This window comes from Amphiura filiformis, chromosome 17, assembly GCF_039555335.1.
Source record: "Amphiura filiformis chromosome 17, Afil_fr2py, whole genome shotgun sequence".
Lineage (NCBI taxonomy): Eukaryota > Metazoa > Echinodermata > Ophiuroidea > Amphilepidida > Amphiuridae > Amphiura > Amphiura filiformis.
This window is the reverse complement of record NC_092644.1, coordinates 3,397,796-3,418,451: the sequence shown is the minus strand read 5'-3', so window position 1 is coordinate 3,418,451 and position 20,656 is coordinate 3,397,796. Positions and strand designations below refer to the sequence as shown.

Below are 20,656 nucleotides of genomic sequence, written 5' to 3'. Positions count from 1 at the left end.
CAGATACGGAATTGAAACTTAGCAAACAGTTACAAGAAGGATGAATAAATAATTTCTGAAAAAATGGTATTTTGTTATACCATCACAAAATGCGGTTATTTTCTACCTGTAACAGGGTGTCACAGAATGATTTATACCGTGTTTGAAAAAAATATCAAAAATATATAGTCAACAGTGTATTTAATTTTAATAAGTGCAATACAATGACACATATATCTCCTACTTATTCTGTGACTTTCATGGAAATAGCTTGATTCGTTTTGGCGTGACGTTGCTATTACTGAAAATGGACGAAAACTGCATGTGTGTAATTTACAGCGTAAAGGCTTCATAACACACGGATCCTTTATCACCAATATATTGGAGAAATCCTACATTCTTTTATAGGAAATACACCAAAATTTTTTTTATTACAATTTTTATCCGAAATATATTGTGGACATAAATACATGCTGTGACACTAAGGACGAACCTTATCTATACGATCCATCTCTGCCGGCATTTCAAATGATGAAACTCACACACCTCAATAATTGTCTTCAAAACTGCCGCCAAAGAAAGACTAGTTTAAGGTCTCTCTCAAATGGTGATGATTGGGGCTGTCAATCAGGGTTGCCAAACCTGCGATTTGGTAGCCCAATTGGGCGACTTTTGAAGATTTTTCCCGTGACTTTTGACAATTTCCTGTCCCATAGAAACCAATGGTTAAAAAAAAAAAATTGGGCGACTTTTCAACTTAGCTCCCTTGACTTCCGATAGTTTCCTTCCCCATAGAAACCAATGGTAAAGAGAAAAATTGGGTGACTTTTCGATTATTTGACCCGCGATTCGGGCTGAAATCTTTTGGCAACCCTTCTGTCAATCTGGTCAGGTTACCTGGGCGGTAAGATATGATTACTGCGATGCTTGCTCTGTGTTTTGTTTTGATACAGATGACGACAAGATAGGTTGCAATACTAGATTCTGATTCACGGCAGAGCCAAAGATCTGCAAGGCCTCCGGGCTTAATAGTGTCTCTACCGGTAGCTGTGAACTACCTGCTTCACTTCCCTGCTGTAGTAAAGAGATTGTTTGTCTCGTTGGATCTCCAGTCAGATCTGTGCTAGGCGGGTCTAAAGGCGATATTCGCACAGACCTATTTCTTGTGGTGAAAGTTTGCGGTTGGCTAATCATAGGCAATGTCCCTCCTAGAGCCGCGCGGAGCTCCTGATTACCAAAATTTAACCCTGCCAGTCGGATTTGTTGAGCAAAAGCATCCTGAATTTCGTTTGATACCTGGCGATCTTGGCTAGCATGGTCCTGAGGGACTTCCTGATTTGGAGGTCCATCTTGAAGTTGGATTTCAACGATTTCTGTCGCGTTCAACGCCTCCTGGGTTAGACCGCTCTGAGCGAGAGTAGATGATGTTAGCGTGTCTTGATTTAAAGATGGGGAAAATGAGACAAGGATTTGTTGAGGATATGCTTGACCTTGAAATTGTGCGGTTGTAGCGGACATTGTCTCCTGCTGAGTCTGATCTTGAGAGTCTGATGCCCCGTTATTCAACAACTGACTCGTCAACGTTGCATTTCCTAAAAGAACGTTCTGTTGTAATGCTGGGATTGCTTGTATGATAACGTGAGGTCCTTGCTGCTGGCCACCGGAAGTCACTGCAGGATTCACGCTCGCAGATGGAGACGACGACGTAGATTGCACCTGCTGGCTAGCGTTGACGGCGTTCAACGCAACGGCTACAGGATAGCTAGGTGGCGGCTGACTAGTAGCAGCATTGTTTAAATTGGTGGCAGAAGTGGGATTCACGTTAGCAGCGAGATTACTAAGCTGCTGAATCTGCTGCGTTGTCAACTCGTTCTGCATCTCCATCAACAACTGCTGCATGTTCTGCTGCTGTTGCGTGATCTGGCTAGCTATATCCGTGAGTAGAGTCTGCATGTTTTGTTGCAATATCTGTGGGTTTAGTCCATCTAATGAAGCCTGTAAAGAAGTCGGTAAGACGGCGGTAGCAGGTAGGACACTTTGGGTTGTGGCTGGTGTTAAAGCAATTGGTAAGGGGGTTGATTGGGTGATGACTGCTGTGGCTGGCTGTGTGCTTGGCTGTTCCTGGACTATCGTCTGTGTCTCTTGCACCTGCTGCTGTTGTTGCTCTTCCATTTGTTGCTGTTGCTCCTGCTGTTCCTGAAGTTGATTCTGCTGTTGTAGCACCTGTTCCTGCAAAACATAAATTAGAGTATTGAAATTTACTCTCTATCCATACATTTTGCAAACATGTTGTTTGAGTGCTCAAACCTTGGGTTATAATCAATTACTGTAAACCTTTGAATTTTTGATATATATAATTATCTGTGTTAAACACACCTGTCTCTGATTGGCTGTCAATGCCATGACCCTTCATTTATATTCTCAAGCAAGAACTGGGCTAGAATCTACAGACTTTGGGACTGCAAAGAAAGGTAAAGCCATCGAAGCTCTAGGACACAACTCCACTTAAGCAAGTAAATAAGCACTATTAATCAAGACATTAAAAATGTCAATTTAAAGGGTGTGTAACATTCGACTACCGTAAACGTTCGCCTAATGGCGCACCTGGGCCCCTTTGCCTTGTGGTAAATTTCATGTACAAATAGAGCACTCCCTCCTCTAAAAATCCCAACAAGAATTAAGGGTATGTGCCCTTATTTGCTGGTGGGATTTTTATGGGAGGGCACTTTTAGTTTGTGTCTAAAATTCCAGTTATGTCAAGGGAGCCCATAGCGCCATCAGGCGAACATAATCCATGCTCCCCTATTAAAGACATGACCTTATCTTACACACAGGGAGTGTGTATTTCAAATGGGGTTACCTGAATGGGTGACTCCATTTGAAATCTACACCCCTAGGCTATGTATGGGAGATTAAGGTCATGTCTTCCATGTATTTCAAATGGGGTTACCTGAATGGGTGACTCCATTTGAAATCTACATCCCTAGGCTATGTATGGGAGATTAAGGTCATGTCTTCCATGTATTTCAAATGGGGTTACCTGAATGGGTGACTCCATTTGAAATCTACACCCCTAGGCTATGTATGGGAGATTAAGGTCATGTCTTCCATAAAGTGTATATATGGATTTCAACTGGAAACTTAATTAGTCCATTCCATGCCTGTAGATCAAGTACATACCCACTATGGTACTCCTGCCATATTTTGGTATAAAACCTACCTGTAATCTCAGCTGTTGTTCTTGCTCCTGTTGCTTCTTTTGCTGTTTCTGTTGCGATGCTAGTTTGTATTGTTGCAGCTGTTTTTCAATCAGGTTCTGCTGTTGGGCCACCTGCCTTTGTCTCTCGTCAAGCTGCTGTTGAAGACGCTTGAGTTGTACTTGTTGCTCCTTCAGCTGAGCCTAAAGTTTGATAATAGTAAGATCAAAAGTAAGTATCTCATGCAAAGTTAAGTAACATTTCTCAAAAGTGGATGACCTGAGATTTTGGCATCTAAAGAAAGCTCATATTTTCTAATAATGCTAGAAAAATTTACGCCTGAAAGTTTAGCATCTGAAGAAACCTCATATTCAGGGCCGTCGCTAGAGGGGGGGGGGGGGGGGGTATGGGGGGCGGTGACATCCCACCATAACACAATTTTTGACGGCAAAAATTGACTGTTGTCGTCAAAACCATTTGATTGTCGGCAAATGTAGTCAAAGCTATGCGATTGCCAGCACATTGCAAGAGTCATATTAAAGATTAATATTAGTGTTATGAAATTGTTCTGTTGTTACGTAATAGACCTATTATTAAAGTTATAGTAGTTACTAATTTTTTTTTTTAATTTGACCGTTACCCCCCACTTTTTAGATTCTTGAGAGCCGCACTGTCTAAAAAAAATTTGGGTCTACAATTCACAAAATATTTCCGTTGGTAAAACATGCTGTACACCACCCGAATCATATTGGTCTAGCGACGCCCCTGCTTTCTAATATCCATACAGTAACTTATTTTTGTGTGAGTATCCAAATGTTTTTTCACTTGATTATTTTAAAAAATTATAAGAAGGGGCAAAGAAAATTTGGCTGAAGCATGATTTAAACCAACAAACTCTTGTTTGTGAGACCAGTGCTTTTCCATCTGAGCTATCCAGCCCTATGATAGACGGTGATCCCAATTACCAATATCTTTGCTCGAGCGCTGTTTTATGTTACAAACATCTCAAAGCCTTATTGTTTATAATAGATATCCGTTCACTTCCCCTATGAGTGCTGCTGTGGTGTACAACACATCTGCTGTACTGAAGATTTTGTTTCCAAAAAGAACTAGGACGACTTGGTAGAGTCTGAGTTCTACCCTACTCATTTCTCAATTGACTGCAAGCTATATGATTATACAGGTATAGTCTGTACACACGACTGATATCTTAATACCATGCTCACATGGTTCAATTACTCAGTTCAAAATGCAACAAGGGGAGAGCAGAAGTCTGAATTCAACATATTGATGCTACCAACTAAACTGCTCAAATAAAGAAAGTCCGCAGCCATGTACCCTGTCCTACACCAAAACCTGATCTTGTTATGACAATTGAATTGTGCAGAATCTTGTTATCTCCAATTTGATTCCAAATTTGCTACCAAACACTCAAAAGTGACAAAGATTGATACCGGTTTATTGCATTTGGTGCATTTTCAAAAGTTGCAAATCAAACTGTGCACACAGTCGAAATTGCTTAGCGTGGCAATGTGGTCAAGCTTGCTTGCCTACAATGGGCCCCTGTCGACTATCCCAAGTGCGCGTTTTATTCAATTGTTAATTTAAAATGCATGGATTGCTACAATGCTTTACTGATGAATACTAGGGCACGATGCGATCGATATGACCTAGCGGTTGTTTCGGGCTATGTCAATGGTCGTGCTCTGCCATTCACCTCTACAGGTCCGTGTGGACGGTGTGGTCCGTTTTTAATTTGCAACTTTTGAAAATGCACCAAATTTCATATACTGGTATCAATCTCTCTGAATTTAGAGTGTTTGGGAGCAAATCTGGTATCAAATTGGAGCTAACAAGATTCTGCACACGACCTTATCAATTCAATTATTGTCATAACAAGATCAGGTTTTGGTGTAGGACAGGTTACATGACTGTGGACTTTCTTTATTTGAACAGTTTAAATTCAGACTCCTCCCAAGCCAATACAGGCTGTATTAAAATGATTTGGTACCCATTCAATTGTGATGTTTATTGAAGAGCCTGTCTCTTCCAAATCGTCACTGGGTGGGAAAAACCTCATGTACTTTTGGCCCTTGAACATGGATAAAGCCTTGTAGGTGTAGACTTTATATTGAAGAGGTTGCTTCATCCATGATCAAGGGCCAAAAGTACATGCAGGAAACACCTGTTTACTTTTGGCCCTTGAAAATGGATAAAGCCTTGAAGGTGTAGACTTTTTATTGAATTGTTTGCTTCATCCATGTTCAAGGGCAAAAAGTACTTATGAAGTTTTTCCTGCCCAGTGATGAAATGCAACATTTGATACTCAGATTTGATACCCAGAATGTATAGTTTATGACTTGTTATACAATACATTATTTGGATCTTATGTCAAATTTTGATGTGTCATTATCAATGAAAAATGACGAGTACCAATCATTTAAATACAACTTAACAGCAAGTTACCACAACAGGGTATTGAACCGGGACCTCATACACCAGAGGGAAGTGTCCTAACCACATGAAAATTATAGTATCTACCTGAGTAAATGTAGAAGATCCCGTAGTAGCAGGCGCCCTCACAACGGATAAACTGACGGGCAGCTGAGAAGGCGGGGCACGGTATGTTGGGATGTCATCGCTTAGCTTCTGTCGTCGTGGGTTATCCTCCCAATATTTGCACAAACCGTGAGGAGGAGGTTCGCGATTTCCACCGGTAGCTTTCATCTGTTCACTGACCCTGGTAATGGTGCTTAGGCTGCATCCCGTTACTAGGTTGATGAATTTGTAACAATTGGAGCGTAAACCTGCAGGCGAAAAACAAAATTGAAATGGAGTTGGTCTAATAAGAGTGAGAAGCAACAAATTTTGCAGCAAATTTGCCTCAATCTTGCATATTAAGTAGGCCTGGCATTTTCGGGTAATTTTGTACCCGGGTACCAGCGCATTTTTCGAGGCGGGTAACGGGTACCAAATTGAAAAAAAAAAAAAAATTTCGGTTTGTAGTCCCTGGACCTAGACCTAAATGCTAGGATCATTCATGGTTGACCTAAAAAAAAAAAAAAAAAAAGTTCAAGATATTTTGTATTTTTAATATGAAAATTGATACTTTGTATTCATGTCATACTCTATTAATGATTTCAAAATGCATTCAAATTCAATGCATTTTGAAATCATTAATAGACTATGACATGAATACAAATTATCAATTTTCATATTAAAAAATACAAAGCATCTTGAAATCTTTTTTTTTTTTTTTTAGGTCAACCATGAATGATCTAGCATTTAATCTAGGTCCAGGACACTACAAAACCGAAAAAAAATTTTATTTATTTTTTTAAATTTGGTACCCGGGAGGGTATTTCCTACCGGGTAATGTAATCTCGGTGGTACCCACTAGCCCGCCGAAAAATGCCAGCCTTAATATTAAGCTGTGCAATATCAAAACTTGGTGGCTGAATCAAAATGAAGTAAATGCTTATACAAAATCTATAAGGAATTTGCTGTAGATGAAAATATCATTACAAAGAATAGAGTCTGAACGTCTAAATTTAAAGAAGAATTGAAGTTTGGAATTAAATCAAAATACTGGACTTACTATTTTTAGCGAATCTATGTTGCATGTGATACCATCACACTTCATCAGGCAACTGACCCGCTGGACTGGTCATGTGACAGACGGCTAGGGATTGGCTTGATGGCTCTGTCCCATGCGTGAGATAGGTTGCATCGTAGGCCTCCCATTTTATTGAGTGATTGTGATTCTACTCTCTCCAAAATAGCCTCTTTGACACATGACCAGTCCAGCCGGTCAGTTGCAGGGTTCGGTTTTTGCCGGCAAAAACCTGTTTTTGCCAGAAAAGTGGCAACAAGTGGCAAAAACCTGTTTTTGCCAGTTTTTGCCTGGTTTAAACAGGCAAAAATGGCAAAAAATGGCAAAAACTCACATATAGTCAGTCAAGTATTAATAAGTAACACAGAAAGCTCATAAATAGTAACAGTAATCATTTAAAACATATTTTTTGTCTTATCAAGTCCTTAAAATGAAAACATTTTGAATTTGTTATGACACTTATGCACTAAGCATGCTAAGTGCACTAGTGAGCAATGAAAATCCATACATTTAATTTCTTAAAATGTAACTTATAATTACCAAATCTTGCTGTTTTAAATCTAGGAAATTATTTTTGTGACTTAATGATTTGTTTTGAGATGAAAAAAGTGAAACATTTATCATTTTGTTTAGTTTTTGCCATTTTTGCTGGCAAAAACTGTTTTTGCCAAGTGGAAAAAACCACGGTTAAAACCGCGGTTTTTTCCACCTGCGGCAAAAACCTGCGAACCCTGGTCAGTTGCCTGATGAAGTGTGATGGTATCACACGCAACATAGCTTTGCTAAAAATAGTACCTCCAGTATTTTGATTTAATTCCAAACTTCATATACTACAACTGGATGACTGAAAACATTCATCAATTTATAGAAGAATTGTTGTATTTGCTTATACCAAACATGACTTATACTCATTTGAATAAAACCAGCACAAACATGAGTTTATTTGTGAATCACCCCACAGCAGCTAAAGGGAGTATCCCATTATGCTTTGCGGTACCTAATATAGAACTGATTGTGCCATAGAAAATGTACACAAAATCCCACACTTCAACTTTCAATTACTCTCTTAAATCAGGGAAGCTTAGACTTTTGTTTGAAAAAATATCACCCATAGAGTATTGTGAATCTATCAATAGCTCTCAATATCTAAGCGGCTCTTGTTTATATTTTGTATATGTTTGCTATGGAGCAAGTAGATATACTGCAGTGCATGATGGGATACTCCTTTCAGCTGCTGTGGAATCACCCTGTAGATGGAAGCTTCATATTAAATGATAATAATAAATCTTGTCAATGATAATGAAAAAAAACAAACAAAATATGAACACAGGAGTAATCAGCGCTGTTTGATTTAAATCACGCCGATTTAAATCAATTTTTTTCCATTTTTTACCATTTTTGATAAATGTAAGTTAATTTCTTGCTTAAATTGACTGTTTTACTTCATTCTTAATGCTTCTACAACTTTTGGATACAATTAAAATACCTCTATGATGTCACTTTATCTATTGCTAAAAATTCATATTCAAGGTGCAGAATTCGACAGGTTTGTTCCCCATGATTTTACCCATTTTTTTCTTTGAAATTTTCACATGTAAAAACATGTTTTGATTTTTTGTAAATACCTGGTAGGATTATACATATGACTAGCATTCCACTGGTACTCTTTTGACTTGTATCATGGGGTATATCAGTTCTTGGAATTAAAAAAATCGATTTAAATCAAAAAAAATCTGAAACAACCCTGCAGGAGTTATTAGATTAGGTGAGGTACTAATAGCAAATAAAAAAAAGACTGACAGCAAGATTTCCATGTTTATCTCTCAAGTTATTCATCCTGAGGATATCGTCAAACAATTGTGACTTTGAATAAATTCATCAGGTCTTTAGTTTATCCATAACATGAAGAATTTCATCACATCAAGACCAGTCAAAACTTATGTTTTGGGACGTTTCATCGTTTTACATCATCAGCAGTGTTGCTGTTTTGAAGTGTTGTGTGATATTGATCCAGCAACTCTCATTCCCTATGCCAAAGTTCTTGTGCAACACAAGATCATATAGATGTGAAAGTTCGTAGACTCCCTCATCTCTGTTTAGAAACTTGCCGCTATTCCTCCGGATCCAGATTGCTTCTTTGATCCATCTTGTTTGCTGTTTGCTTCCATATCTATGATGTTGGCCACCTCCTTGTTTGATTGTCCCTTGCTATGTGGTCTGAAATAGCTGATCTGGTTTGTTCCGTTACAATATCACAGCACTTTAAAACAGCAACACTGCTAATGAAGTCAACCAATGGTTGATGAAATGTCCAGAAATATAAGTTTTGACTGATCTTGATGATAAAATTCTTGACGTTAAGTAATTGTGACATCATGCAGAAGCAGGATTTGGCTAAGCTCCATTAACATGATTTTTGGTCTGATAATATGTCCACATTACCTACCTGATGGCGTTAACATCTCTGCTAAGACCTTCCTGGCTTCTGCTTGACCTGAGACTGCTCTATCCCTCCACTGAGTTAGTAATACTGAATGAGTTTTGGCAAGCTAATGGATACAAAGTAAACAAAGCTAACTTTACTTTTCTTATTTTTCAGTAGTCTATCAAACTTGTCTGATGTTTAAACCCAAGAAAAGCACATCAACTATATGGGACCCACCAAGCCAATGGACTCCAGAAGTTGAACTATAAACATGATATCATATCATTTTATGTTGTTTTATGATGTTTATCTCTGTAGAGCCCAAAATATGACATCTTGTCCCTATTTGCTATTAATTTGAGAAATTGGTGTGTCACAGATAGGTCAAACTATTCTTTTTTCTGAATCCTTATGGCCAGAGGGATACATTGGAGTGGTTTTGATCAAGTGTGAATTCCACCCCTGGATAGAGCCCGGGGATAGAGTCCCTTTAAATAAAGAATTCAACCACTATTTCCCACATCTTACATCTTTTAGTGTATCTTGTGTATGGTTCCCTAATAAACATCACCCATGTGTCCCCTTCTAATCCTTTAACTCCCATCAATCAGTCACATAATGTGCAAATTTAGTTTTAAATAACAAAATATTCCATGCAAACACCGCTATCCATCATTATTATGTTTTGATGGATCTAAGTGTGTGAAAATATTAGATCCAACCCATAATAATGATAAAATTGGATGCTTTACGCCCATGAGTCTCGCTATGAGTTGTAAAATATTGGACTCGACTATGTCTCGTCCAATATTTTTAAACTCATAGCTCGACCAATAAATATGGGCTCAACCGATCCAATTTTATATCAATAGATCCTGATGAATGGCTGGAAGTGGGATCAATTGGGCCAGAATATTTCTTTCATTTTAAAACATTTGTTACAAACTATGAGCTAATCAGTATTAAAGTTTTGTTAATCTGTGAAGTTATGATAAATTTCCATCAAATATGATTTTGTTATTCTTTCCCCAAAATTCTGATATAATATTAGTAATAACTGTCAGTGTTTCCCATCATTTTAAACCAAAATAATGAGGTAAAGTGAAAGAAACCCCACACAGTGTCAACACCCTGTATTAAAATATTTTTTTCATAGCTCCATACAATATTCTATTGTTGACATAGATAAAGAAAGTTTACATATGCATTGTGAAATACACGTATAATATTCAATACAAGCACCTGGATTTTAGGTGAATGGGCTATTTGTGCTCCTTTATATAATTGTAATTCTCAAAATTAAATATATCACAATTTTAACTTACGATTTAAAAATTGTTACGCCAAAAATGCAGTAAAAATGTATCCAGAGCCAACAGCAATGGTCGCTAATTAGTGTATTGCATTTCAAGTTAGTGTATTGGAAACAAAACCTGGGGTTTACCTCAAAACAAATTGAATTTCCTTGTAATAGCAACACCATATGGGATACTAGAGCATGAAATCGTAATAATTTGTAGAATAGAACTTGGTGGTGTCTCACATGATAGTCGTACTATGCTTAGCCTGAGTCGCCTGGCCTATCTCGAACAAAATCGCCATGCGTAGCTATTGAAAAACAAGAGGATTCGCTGTACTAACACGGCAATTTTTGACACGAAGACGCTGTGCCCCACTAGCTATTTTGGGATATGGTGGGCTTAAATGTCATACAACTGTATGTTGAAATTGCTGTTGACTTACAAACACAAGCAATTCTGCTGAATCCATTTAGGTGTAAGTTGGGAAATATGTAAACATTACAAATATATATTTGGGCGAAACGAATCGTAGTGAAAATGGAGTAAATTTGTTTCTTTTAATGTTATATTTTACCAATTTCATATGTGACATGGTCTGGTCCATGGGGGCCAAAGGTGGCAAATTTGAAATTGAGATGAAGGCTAAAATATGGAGTAAAAACAATGATATAAAATAAAACTTCAAAACTTTGGAACCAAGTATGTTAGATATGTTATCAGTAATATGATAGCCCAATGTTTGTATAAGGTAATAATTATAGTAACTCAATTGTCAAAAATGCTTCCTTTGGCGAGTGAAGTTTAGTTTAGACCCCCCATGGAGCATATCACGTCACATATAAGATTGTACACTATGGCTTTAAAGGTGGGTAACCTGATTGACAATCTCATCCCCCCACTTTACCTCATCAAAATGCTGATTTTGGTATCAGATGAAAGCTCATATTTTTCTCATAAACATATTGAAATTGAGCATTACAAATCGGTATATTTCCGAAGAAATCATCAAAAAAATGTCGAATTAGTCTCAAATATGGTATACCACATTTGATATAAAATTGGATCGATTGAGCCCATATTTATTGGTCGAGCTATGAGTTTTAAAATATTGGACGAGAAGTAGTCGAGTCCAATATTTTAAAACTCATAGCGAGACCAATAAATATTCATAACCTCATGAATATGCATGATGCGTGTGATCCAATCATATTTTATTATTTGTGAAAACGCGAACCAATTCGAGGTCATTAATATCTCACAATTGACTCGGACGGCGCAACAATGACTTCCGCCTGACGTAGCAATCAAAACATGGGGTGATCGGGGCCCCGAACATGGATAAAGAATTGGCATCATTGCGAATTGCAGCGTCCAATTCAAATGGCGACTACCTTCAAATAAATAAATAAAAGCAGCCCCGCTCACAGCAGGTAAACCAATAAATATGCACACACATTCTAAACAAAACAGGGTCCTGTTTTGAATGAATATTGAATAAATATAAACAATTTTTCCTAAGTAGGCCTATGTTTGTGTGTTACGTTGATCGAGTGAGCTCCCGGAGTGAGCTTTACGACCTGCGTATCATCGTATGATCGTAACAAATACAATTGGGGAATCCCAAACAGGAAAAAAACAAAAGAATAGACGAGTCTCAACAACAAGAAATAGCAACAACAACAGGAACCAAACGATTATTACAATAAAATTATTTTAAGGCCCAAGCCTCCGTGACATCCCAGTGAAGGTGTAAAATATATATTTGTTATTGTGTACTTGAAGGATATTTAGTCATTAAAATTGCCAATTAGATATTTTTGAAATGAAACATTTCTTCTTCTACCGGTGAGTACATTCCTCTCTTCGAGAGTATCATCAGTACTGTGTGCAGTGCAAATGTGAATGACGGGAACACGGCTTGACCCCCCAAAAAAAACCCAGGAAAACAGCAGTACTATTGTGCATGGTGGACTATTGACAAAACTGGAAAATAAATCTTATATTTTGTTTGTAAAATAAATTACACGTCCGGCTTTCGGCTTTAAAACCACTAACAAGATCTGAATCTTGATTTTTATTATCATCCAGATGAGAAAATTACTGAATAGGCCTATTTATTATTTTGTATGGTAATTTGAAGCTCAAAATATCATTCATGGCCCTATAAATAGTTATGAAGCTCAAAATATCATGGCCCTATAAATAGTTATGCTGGCCGGGCATGCTGGTTGTTCTTTCCCATGTTCCTCACAATATAAACAATTAATTTCTTCAGGTATTTATTCACAATCATTTTGTAAATGGCAGGCCTAACAAATATCATGTAGCGAAACATCATGGCACAGGGGGCCTAGCATGCTAGCTAGGCCTAGCATTTGTTGTTCCTCACCATAGAAAGTCAGTCATCGTAGTGACGGAGGTGTGACTGTGAGTAGGCTACCTCGGGCTAGGTAATATAAACCTGGAACTGTTTTTTAAAATCATTTTTAGAGCATCATTCCATTCTATTTTTCTCGGATCATTCTGCAACTTTGTTTAAACGGTCCTCGCATGCTCGGTAAACGGTCGCGCCGTGCAGAGACACTTGAATGCTCGCGCTCATGATGCGGACAGGCATGATGCTTGGTTAGCCAGCAGTGCCAGACTTAAACAAAATGCTCAAGCCAGGCTAAAAAGCGTAGTAATCATGATGATATAAATTATCAGCATGCTGGCCAATATGGAAAAATAGGGCCTACAGATTTGAAGATACAGTGCAAGGAAAACTTGAGCTCTATTTTACTGTCACTCAGCCACCGTACGTCACGGTATAATTGTCAGCCTTTGGTGGGTCAAGAGAAAATTCTGATTTTAAGCCAATAAAATTGTAATCACATTTATAAAACCTATAAAACCTACTTACCGGGTGTAAACCCTAATGGTAGAACTATTCATCCATTTAAATCCAAGTATACAATATATCCAGGTCCACTTGTAAACATGAGAATATAAACTCGGCGTGCAATAATCATGATTGATACAACTCATTCACGCATTCAGAAAATCTGCATCTTGGGCCAAGAGTGACTCAAATTTCACACACGTAGGGCCTACACGTCTCATGCATGCACAATTACGATAGCCAAATATTCAACATGAATATATATGCTATTTTTCTCCAGATAATGTCACGATATAAAAATAAAGTTTCATGTAAAAATACATTTCTGTAGCAAAAATCAACAGTACCGCAGTCAACGGTCAAATTAATCAATTAATCAAGGGGCCCCGGAATATGGATAGCAAAAATGCCCTGTATCCACGCCAATGACGTCATGTAGTCAGGATTCGCCCATTATTAATGAGGGATGACGACTAAATAAATTGAAATATTGAAAAATTTCCAGCAAATAATACTGAAGGAAAGATAGGATTTTGTACAAAAACGGTAATGAATGACAATAATAACTTTGCACCATCTATTTTGAGGTCATTGTGTGAAATTGGAGGGTTTTGTTTTGGGCCGAGGTATTTTCCTCGGGCGCTGTTTTGTTTTGGGCCTCGGTATTTTCCTCGGCCCAAAACAAAACCCTCCAATTTCACACAATGACCTCAAAATAGATGGTGCGCAGTTATTATTGTCTAATCCAATTTTATCATTATTATGTTTTGGATCAAATATTTTCACACACTTGGATCCATCAAAACATAATAATGAGACTAATTAGGCAGTTTTTTGATGATATCTTCGGAAATACACCTAATTGGAACTTCAAATTTCAATATGTTTATGAGAAAAATAGGGTCTTTCACTTGAAATCAATATATTACATGATCATGATGATTATGATTAATAAAAACACTGTAGACTACAAATATCACGCTCTATAAATGTCGGTAATTCCATTAGGAATTAGTCACATTTACAAAAAACATTTACATGTTCTTTTTGCATGAGTGCTTGAAAGGGATGACATTTTATGTTATACGTAAATTTTCCAAATATATCAGGTCACCTTCCTTTAAAATTAAAATACTCCACACACAATTCCTCATCTGATTTCAGAATGAACAAAACAAAACTAACCAGTACACAACAGTCTTCACAGCACTTTTCCTCTGGTAACTCTGAAATCTCCTTGAGAAGTCCAAGAGCCGCTTGACCTCTGGTTCTTTCTATTCTCCGTGTCCTCTCTGGCTCTGTCTTTAGTCTCTTGTGCAGGAAGTTGTTGGAATACAGCAAGATACGCTGGGTGGCACGCTCGCAAAGTTTGACGTCGTCACGTAGTAACTTGCGATTGGTCATCACAAACTCCTCAAATTCTTTGGATTTTTTCTGACCGTTGCCAAGGCCTACTTTTCTATGTCTGTAAAATAGAACCAATTGTGACATGATTGTTATCATTCCTATATATTAAACCATGCACCTACAATCCCACAAAAAAATGTGTGAACAGCTACTCTAATTTCCATGTTCTTCTTTGCTCATGTATATTGCGCATGCTATATGAGTCACTGGAAACTAAAAATTATAATATTGTTGTCTCAATGTACATCTTACCCAACCCCACGAAACAATGTTGGGAGAAGATAGGGTGAAGATGAGCATATTTGGCATGCCAACATTGTACGGAAGTAGAAGGGGGACCATTTCCAATAAGGCCTTTAAAGTGTTCAAGCAAATGTTTGTAGGGTTGTAGGGTTTTTGTCACTTTACACAAGGTGTATTGCATATCATCAAAGCAGTCCCACATGTTAGCAGGTACTAGTATTATGAACTGGCATTTTGAAAACTGGAGTGCTGGACTCTCCAAATTAACTGCAGTTATGCCCAATTGTACAAGCACAATTACATCACATCATATTGCATCATGCCAAGGGCTCATGATCCTGTATGGATTCCACTTTATGTACCATGTTACTATTTAGAGCAATGTAGTGTCAAACCTACCATGAACCAAAACCATTTTGGGAAATTTAATAGTATGATTCTGTTCTCATAAATTAAAATATAGCCGAATCACAATCTTTTAACAGTTGAAACTAAAAGACAATAACAAGTCACATTTAACATGACCATCCACCACCAATGTGCTGTAACGTCAGTAGAGCTTGTTTTGAGTGGCCCATTAAATTTTTCAAAAACAATAGACAACTAAGAATTCTCAACTGAACTCCTTTCTTGATTTTTTACTACTTAGTAAACAAGCAACATGGACATGTAGTATCATTGCAAAGTTTATTTTGAGGAGAATTTGCCTGTCCAATATCTCAAACACAGAAAATGCCAACATAGCACCCATATTGTGCTGAAAATGTACCATTGTGTTTAGTGTAATTGATTTGATCCTTAATTTCCCAGATACCACAGTCTCAAATAGATGAGGATGGCAAATGTGGCAATCGACTTGTGGACATGGATCTGCTGGAAACCTTCATAAAGAACACTTGTGTGTGCAAGTTTTGCCTTTCAACAGGATGTGCACTTCAGCTCTGGGTGGATCAGGATCACGGATGGGTTACACGCCTGGGGCTGAGGTGCACTAATTCTAGGTGCCGGAAATACACCACAGCCAATATGTGGAATGAGTCCACAAAGCCAGTCGATAAACTTCATAACTCGGAAGAAGTCAATCGGTAAAGAGGGAATAATAAATAGTCCACATTCACTAATGTCACTTGCAAATTTACATGTCTATTAGACTGTGCAAAAGCAACTTATATAAAGATTGGTTAGATAGATTGTGGCGACTTCTGGAATTGCACTTGATAAGATAAACAAAAGAAATTTCATATAAAACCCTCGTCCGTCCAAGACTGGAATACTGTAGTGCCATTTGGGATCCCTACCAAGCCATTCACATCAATAAGCTTGAAAAAATTCAGAGAAGAGCTGCCAGGTTTGTAACCAGTGACTACAGAAAGACCAGAAGTGTTACAGACATGCTTCTCCATCTCAAATGGGACACCCTTCAGGAATGTTGCACTATAGCCAGGCTCACTACAGTTTGCAAAGAAACTCATCATCAATCCATCCAACATTAGTCATCTTTCCAGACTTCCTGCAACCAAACAACAGCCCATCAAACCCAACCTTTAAACTACAATAATATCCATTCCAACAAAGACTGCTACCGCTACTCACTCTATCCCAGGACCATACCAACTTGGAATGCCCTGCTGACACACTTTAAAATGGCAAAGGATGGCATCACTTGGATTACTAACCTTAATGACTTATTTTTATTTGTATTAACTATTATATGTATCATCTTACTTCCACAGAATTTCAGTGCAGTATTTTACCACATTTAGATGAGATGTATTGGTTTGCATGCAGAATTTACCATTTTTTTTATTGTTATTGTGCTGAAAATGTACCATTGTGTATAGTGTAATTGATTTGATCCTTAATTTCACAGATACCAGAGTCTCAAATAGATGAAGATGGCAAATGTGGCAATCACCTTGTGGACGCGGATCTGCTGGAAACCTTCATAAAGAACACTTATGTGTGCAAGTTTTGCCTTTCAACAGGATGTGCACTTCAGCTCTGGATGGACCATGATCATAAATGTAGATGGGCTACACGCCTGGGGCAGACGTGCACTAATTCTAGGTGCAGGAAATATACTACAGCCAATATGTGGAAAAAAGTCAACAAAGCCAGTCGATAAACTTCATAACTCGGAAGAAGTCAATCGCTAAAGAGGGAATAATAAATAATCCACATTTACTAATGTCACTTGCAAATTTACATGTCTATTGGACTGTGCAAAAGCAACTTATATAAAGATTGGTTAGATAGATAGATTGTGGCGACTTCTGGAATTGCACTTGATAAGATAAACAAAAGAAATTTCATATAAAACCCTCGTCCGTCCAAGACTGGAATACTGTAGTGCCATTTGGGATAAGAGTTACCAGCTTTGTAACCAGTGACTACAGAAAGACCAGTAGTGTTACATACATGCTGCTCCATCTCAAATGGGACACCCTTCAGAAATGTTGCACAATAGCCAGGCTCACTACAGTTTACAAGGAAACTCACTCATTTACTCCATCCAACATTAGTCATCTTTCCTGCAACCAAACAACAGACCAGCAGCCCATCAAAACCAACCTTTAAACTACAATATTATCCCAACCAACAAAGACTGCTACCGCTACTCACTCTATCCCAGGACCATACCAACTTGGAATGCCCTGCTGACACACTTTAAAATGGCAACGGATGGCATCACTTGGATTACTAACCTTAACTATTATTATGTATCATCTTACTTCCACAGAATTTCAGTGCAGTATTTTACCACATTTAGATTAGAAGTATTGGTTTACATGCAGAATTTACCATTTTTTTTATTGTTATTGTGCTGAAAATGTACCATTGTGTTTAGTGTAATTGATTTGATCCTTAATTTCACAGATACCAGAGTCTCAAATAGATAAAGATGGCAAATGTGGCAATCGCCTTGTGGACGCAGATCTGCTGGAAACCTTCATAAAGAACACTTATGTGTGCAAGTTTTGCCTTTCAACAGAATGTGCAGTTCATCTCTGGGTGGACCATGATCATGGATGGACTACACGCCTGGGACTGAAGTGCACTAATTCTAGGTGCAGAAAAAATTCTACAGCAAATATGTGGAAAGAGTCAACAAAGCCAGTCGATAACTCGGAAGAAGTCAATCGGTAAAGAGGGAATAATAAATAATCCACATTCACTAATGTCACTTGCAAGTCTTCATGTCTATTAGACTTTGTGATAGCAACTTATATAAAGATTGGTTAGATAGATTGTGGCGACTTCTGGAATTGCACTTAAGGAGGCACACAGGATCACTAATTATCCATTATTATTCACCTCATAACTCGAAAACTATTTATGTAAAGTATATAAAAATATACATTTTTTGAAAGGAAATGAACTCATAAATCCATTTAAAATGTCAGTTTTGGGTCAAAAAGTACAATTTTCGAGAAAATCTCAAAAAACGGCTTTTTTGACCAAAAATTTTTGGTCCGCCATAAAAAAATTATTTGAAAATCAAAAACTGTAAAACATGAATTTTATTAATTTAGACAAATAAATCTAGAAAGTGTTTTTTATTTTTTAGAAATTTTGCTTAGTTTTTAAAATATAGGCAAAAAATCAGTAAAAACGTGTGACCCGTGTTCAAATTTTTGAATCATGGGTGATAAAAAAAGTTCTAGGCCATAATTTAAAAAAATGAAAAAACACTATCTAGATTTTGGCCATATCTAAACGTTCGACTTAAAAACTTACCTCAGTGTTGCTTCATTTAGACGGTACGGCGGTCCAAAAATGGTTAAAAGTGGTCAAAAGTGAACTTGCCTAAAATCGCGATTTAGAAAAATACAGCTTAATTTTAGGTCCATTTTGAAGATTATTCCATAAATATATAATCCGTGACTTGTGACGTTTGGTCAAGTAAGCAAATGAGAAGGTGCGTCCAACTGCAGCAGATTGGCATTTTTGGGTGATTTAGAAGGTAAAATATACAATATGACAAAATTATCCGTGCACATTCGCAGATGTTTATCCACATGGAGCAGCCATTTTATTTACTGCAGTCTTGTTTCCATGGTGCAGCAGAGCGTCCGGCAAGGCGCAAGCGTCGCGTTGGCGTTTGAGGAGCGACAGGCGCAGCGGACAGACAGACAGGTTACGCGAATAAATTGCACAGTGCATGGTCGTGTTGCCGCGAACGAAACTATGATTATTTAAGCACAAGTTTGTCCTGTTCCGTATAAAAAAAGATCATGCTCTGTATTAAAATTTGCGGACATCAGAACATTAAAAGTAGCATAGAATAACTGACAAGCAATTATTTTAGCAGATAATCAGGAGTTTTATGAAATGAAGAATAAATTGAGACATAATCATGATAATTGCGATTTCTGTTTTGTCCTAATTTTCATAATTTTGCTTTAATGATGCAATGTTTTTTATGTATCGTTTTTGGTGATTTTCTTTTTTTTTCTTTTTTTTTTTTTTTGGTGTTGACAAATATTGCATTTTTATGTTCATTGTCCTTTTCTGAACCGCAAACATGATGTTGTTAGTTGTTACTTTTCGTTGCTTTTTCTTTTTAGTTGGTGCTTGAGAGGCACCACAGCGGCCCGTCCGCGCTAAAGATAGGCATTTTAACGTCCGTTATAGCTAGGCCTACACCACAGGAATCCCAAGTAAAATTTTAAAAGATTCTGATGTGTCATTACTCAATATTCCGTTTTTGTTATTGTAATTGTTTGTTGTTAGTATATTTTATTTTAACTTTTTACGGAATATCAAACACGTACAAAAGTCATAGGCCTATTATAGGCCTAAAGCCACAATAAAGTTGTAAAATATTTTGTACCGCATAAAAAGTGAATAAAATACAACAACAAAAATAAGTGGGATAAAAGTTGTAATATGTCTTGAATAAACTTCTTGTAAAACGGACAAAAAGTAGGCATATAAGCCTATAATGTTAAACGGGCAAAACACGGAGAGGTCACAAGAAAACTGAAAAACACGGAAATTGACATAGCCTAACAAAACCGAATTTCAAAAGTAGAAAACGGAACACTTATGGCTTTAAATTAGATTGTGGTTTATGCAGTAGGCCTACCGTAGGATATAAGCATCATGCTATAAAGAGCGTTTTAAAACACTGCATGAAAACATTCACGAAAAATGCTTTAAAGCAGTTTACCTTTTAAAGTATACAGAAAACATTATAAACGTGAATGTTGAAAGCCAGAAAAACATTGCAAATAAAAAGGCATTCGGCCAAAACATTCGCAAAAAGTGTTGTAAAACCAAAAGCTTTTATCGCAATCACGCATGGCATATGGTAGACCTAATAGGCCTACTAATGGAAATGTACTTAAAATGGGTTATGAAAAAAGCACGAATTTGCGTTTTCGATTATATTTCTCGTTTGAAATTATTATTTAGCATTAAAACATTCATGAAAATGCTTCATGCCGATTTCAAATAATAGACATTTCTGACACAGAGTTGTAGGCCTATGCCTATAGTCGATACGATGTATTGAAATGTCAACGTTTTTGAAATTGCGTTAATGGGAATGAAATGAATGAATGAATAAAATAAAACAAATTGTTACATAAAATAATAAGCCTAATG

At 37.2% G+C, this 20,656-nt stretch overlaps 1 protein-coding gene across 1 annotated transcript in view; it reads right to left on the bottom strand.

Annotated features, from left to right (window-relative positions):
* Positions 1-576: 576 nt before the first annotated feature.
* The window catches only part of LOC140136805 (uncharacterized), a 39,935-nt gene continuing 19,855 nt past the window's right edge, over positions 577-20,656 (bottom strand). The window contains exons 8-12 of the mRNA XM_072158403.1: positions 14,582-14,861; positions 9,236-9,338; positions 5,718-5,983; positions 3,200-3,379; positions 577-2,208 (exon numbers count right to left, since the gene is read on the bottom strand). Coding sequence (XP_072014504.1) covers positions 895-2,208; positions 3,200-3,379; positions 5,718-5,983; positions 9,236-9,338; positions 14,582-14,861 — 2,143 coding nt within the window. The 3' untranslated portion in view covers positions 577-894. The remainder of the gene's footprint in view (positions 2,209-3,199; positions 3,380-5,717; positions 5,984-9,235; positions 9,339-14,581; positions 14,862-20,656) is intronic.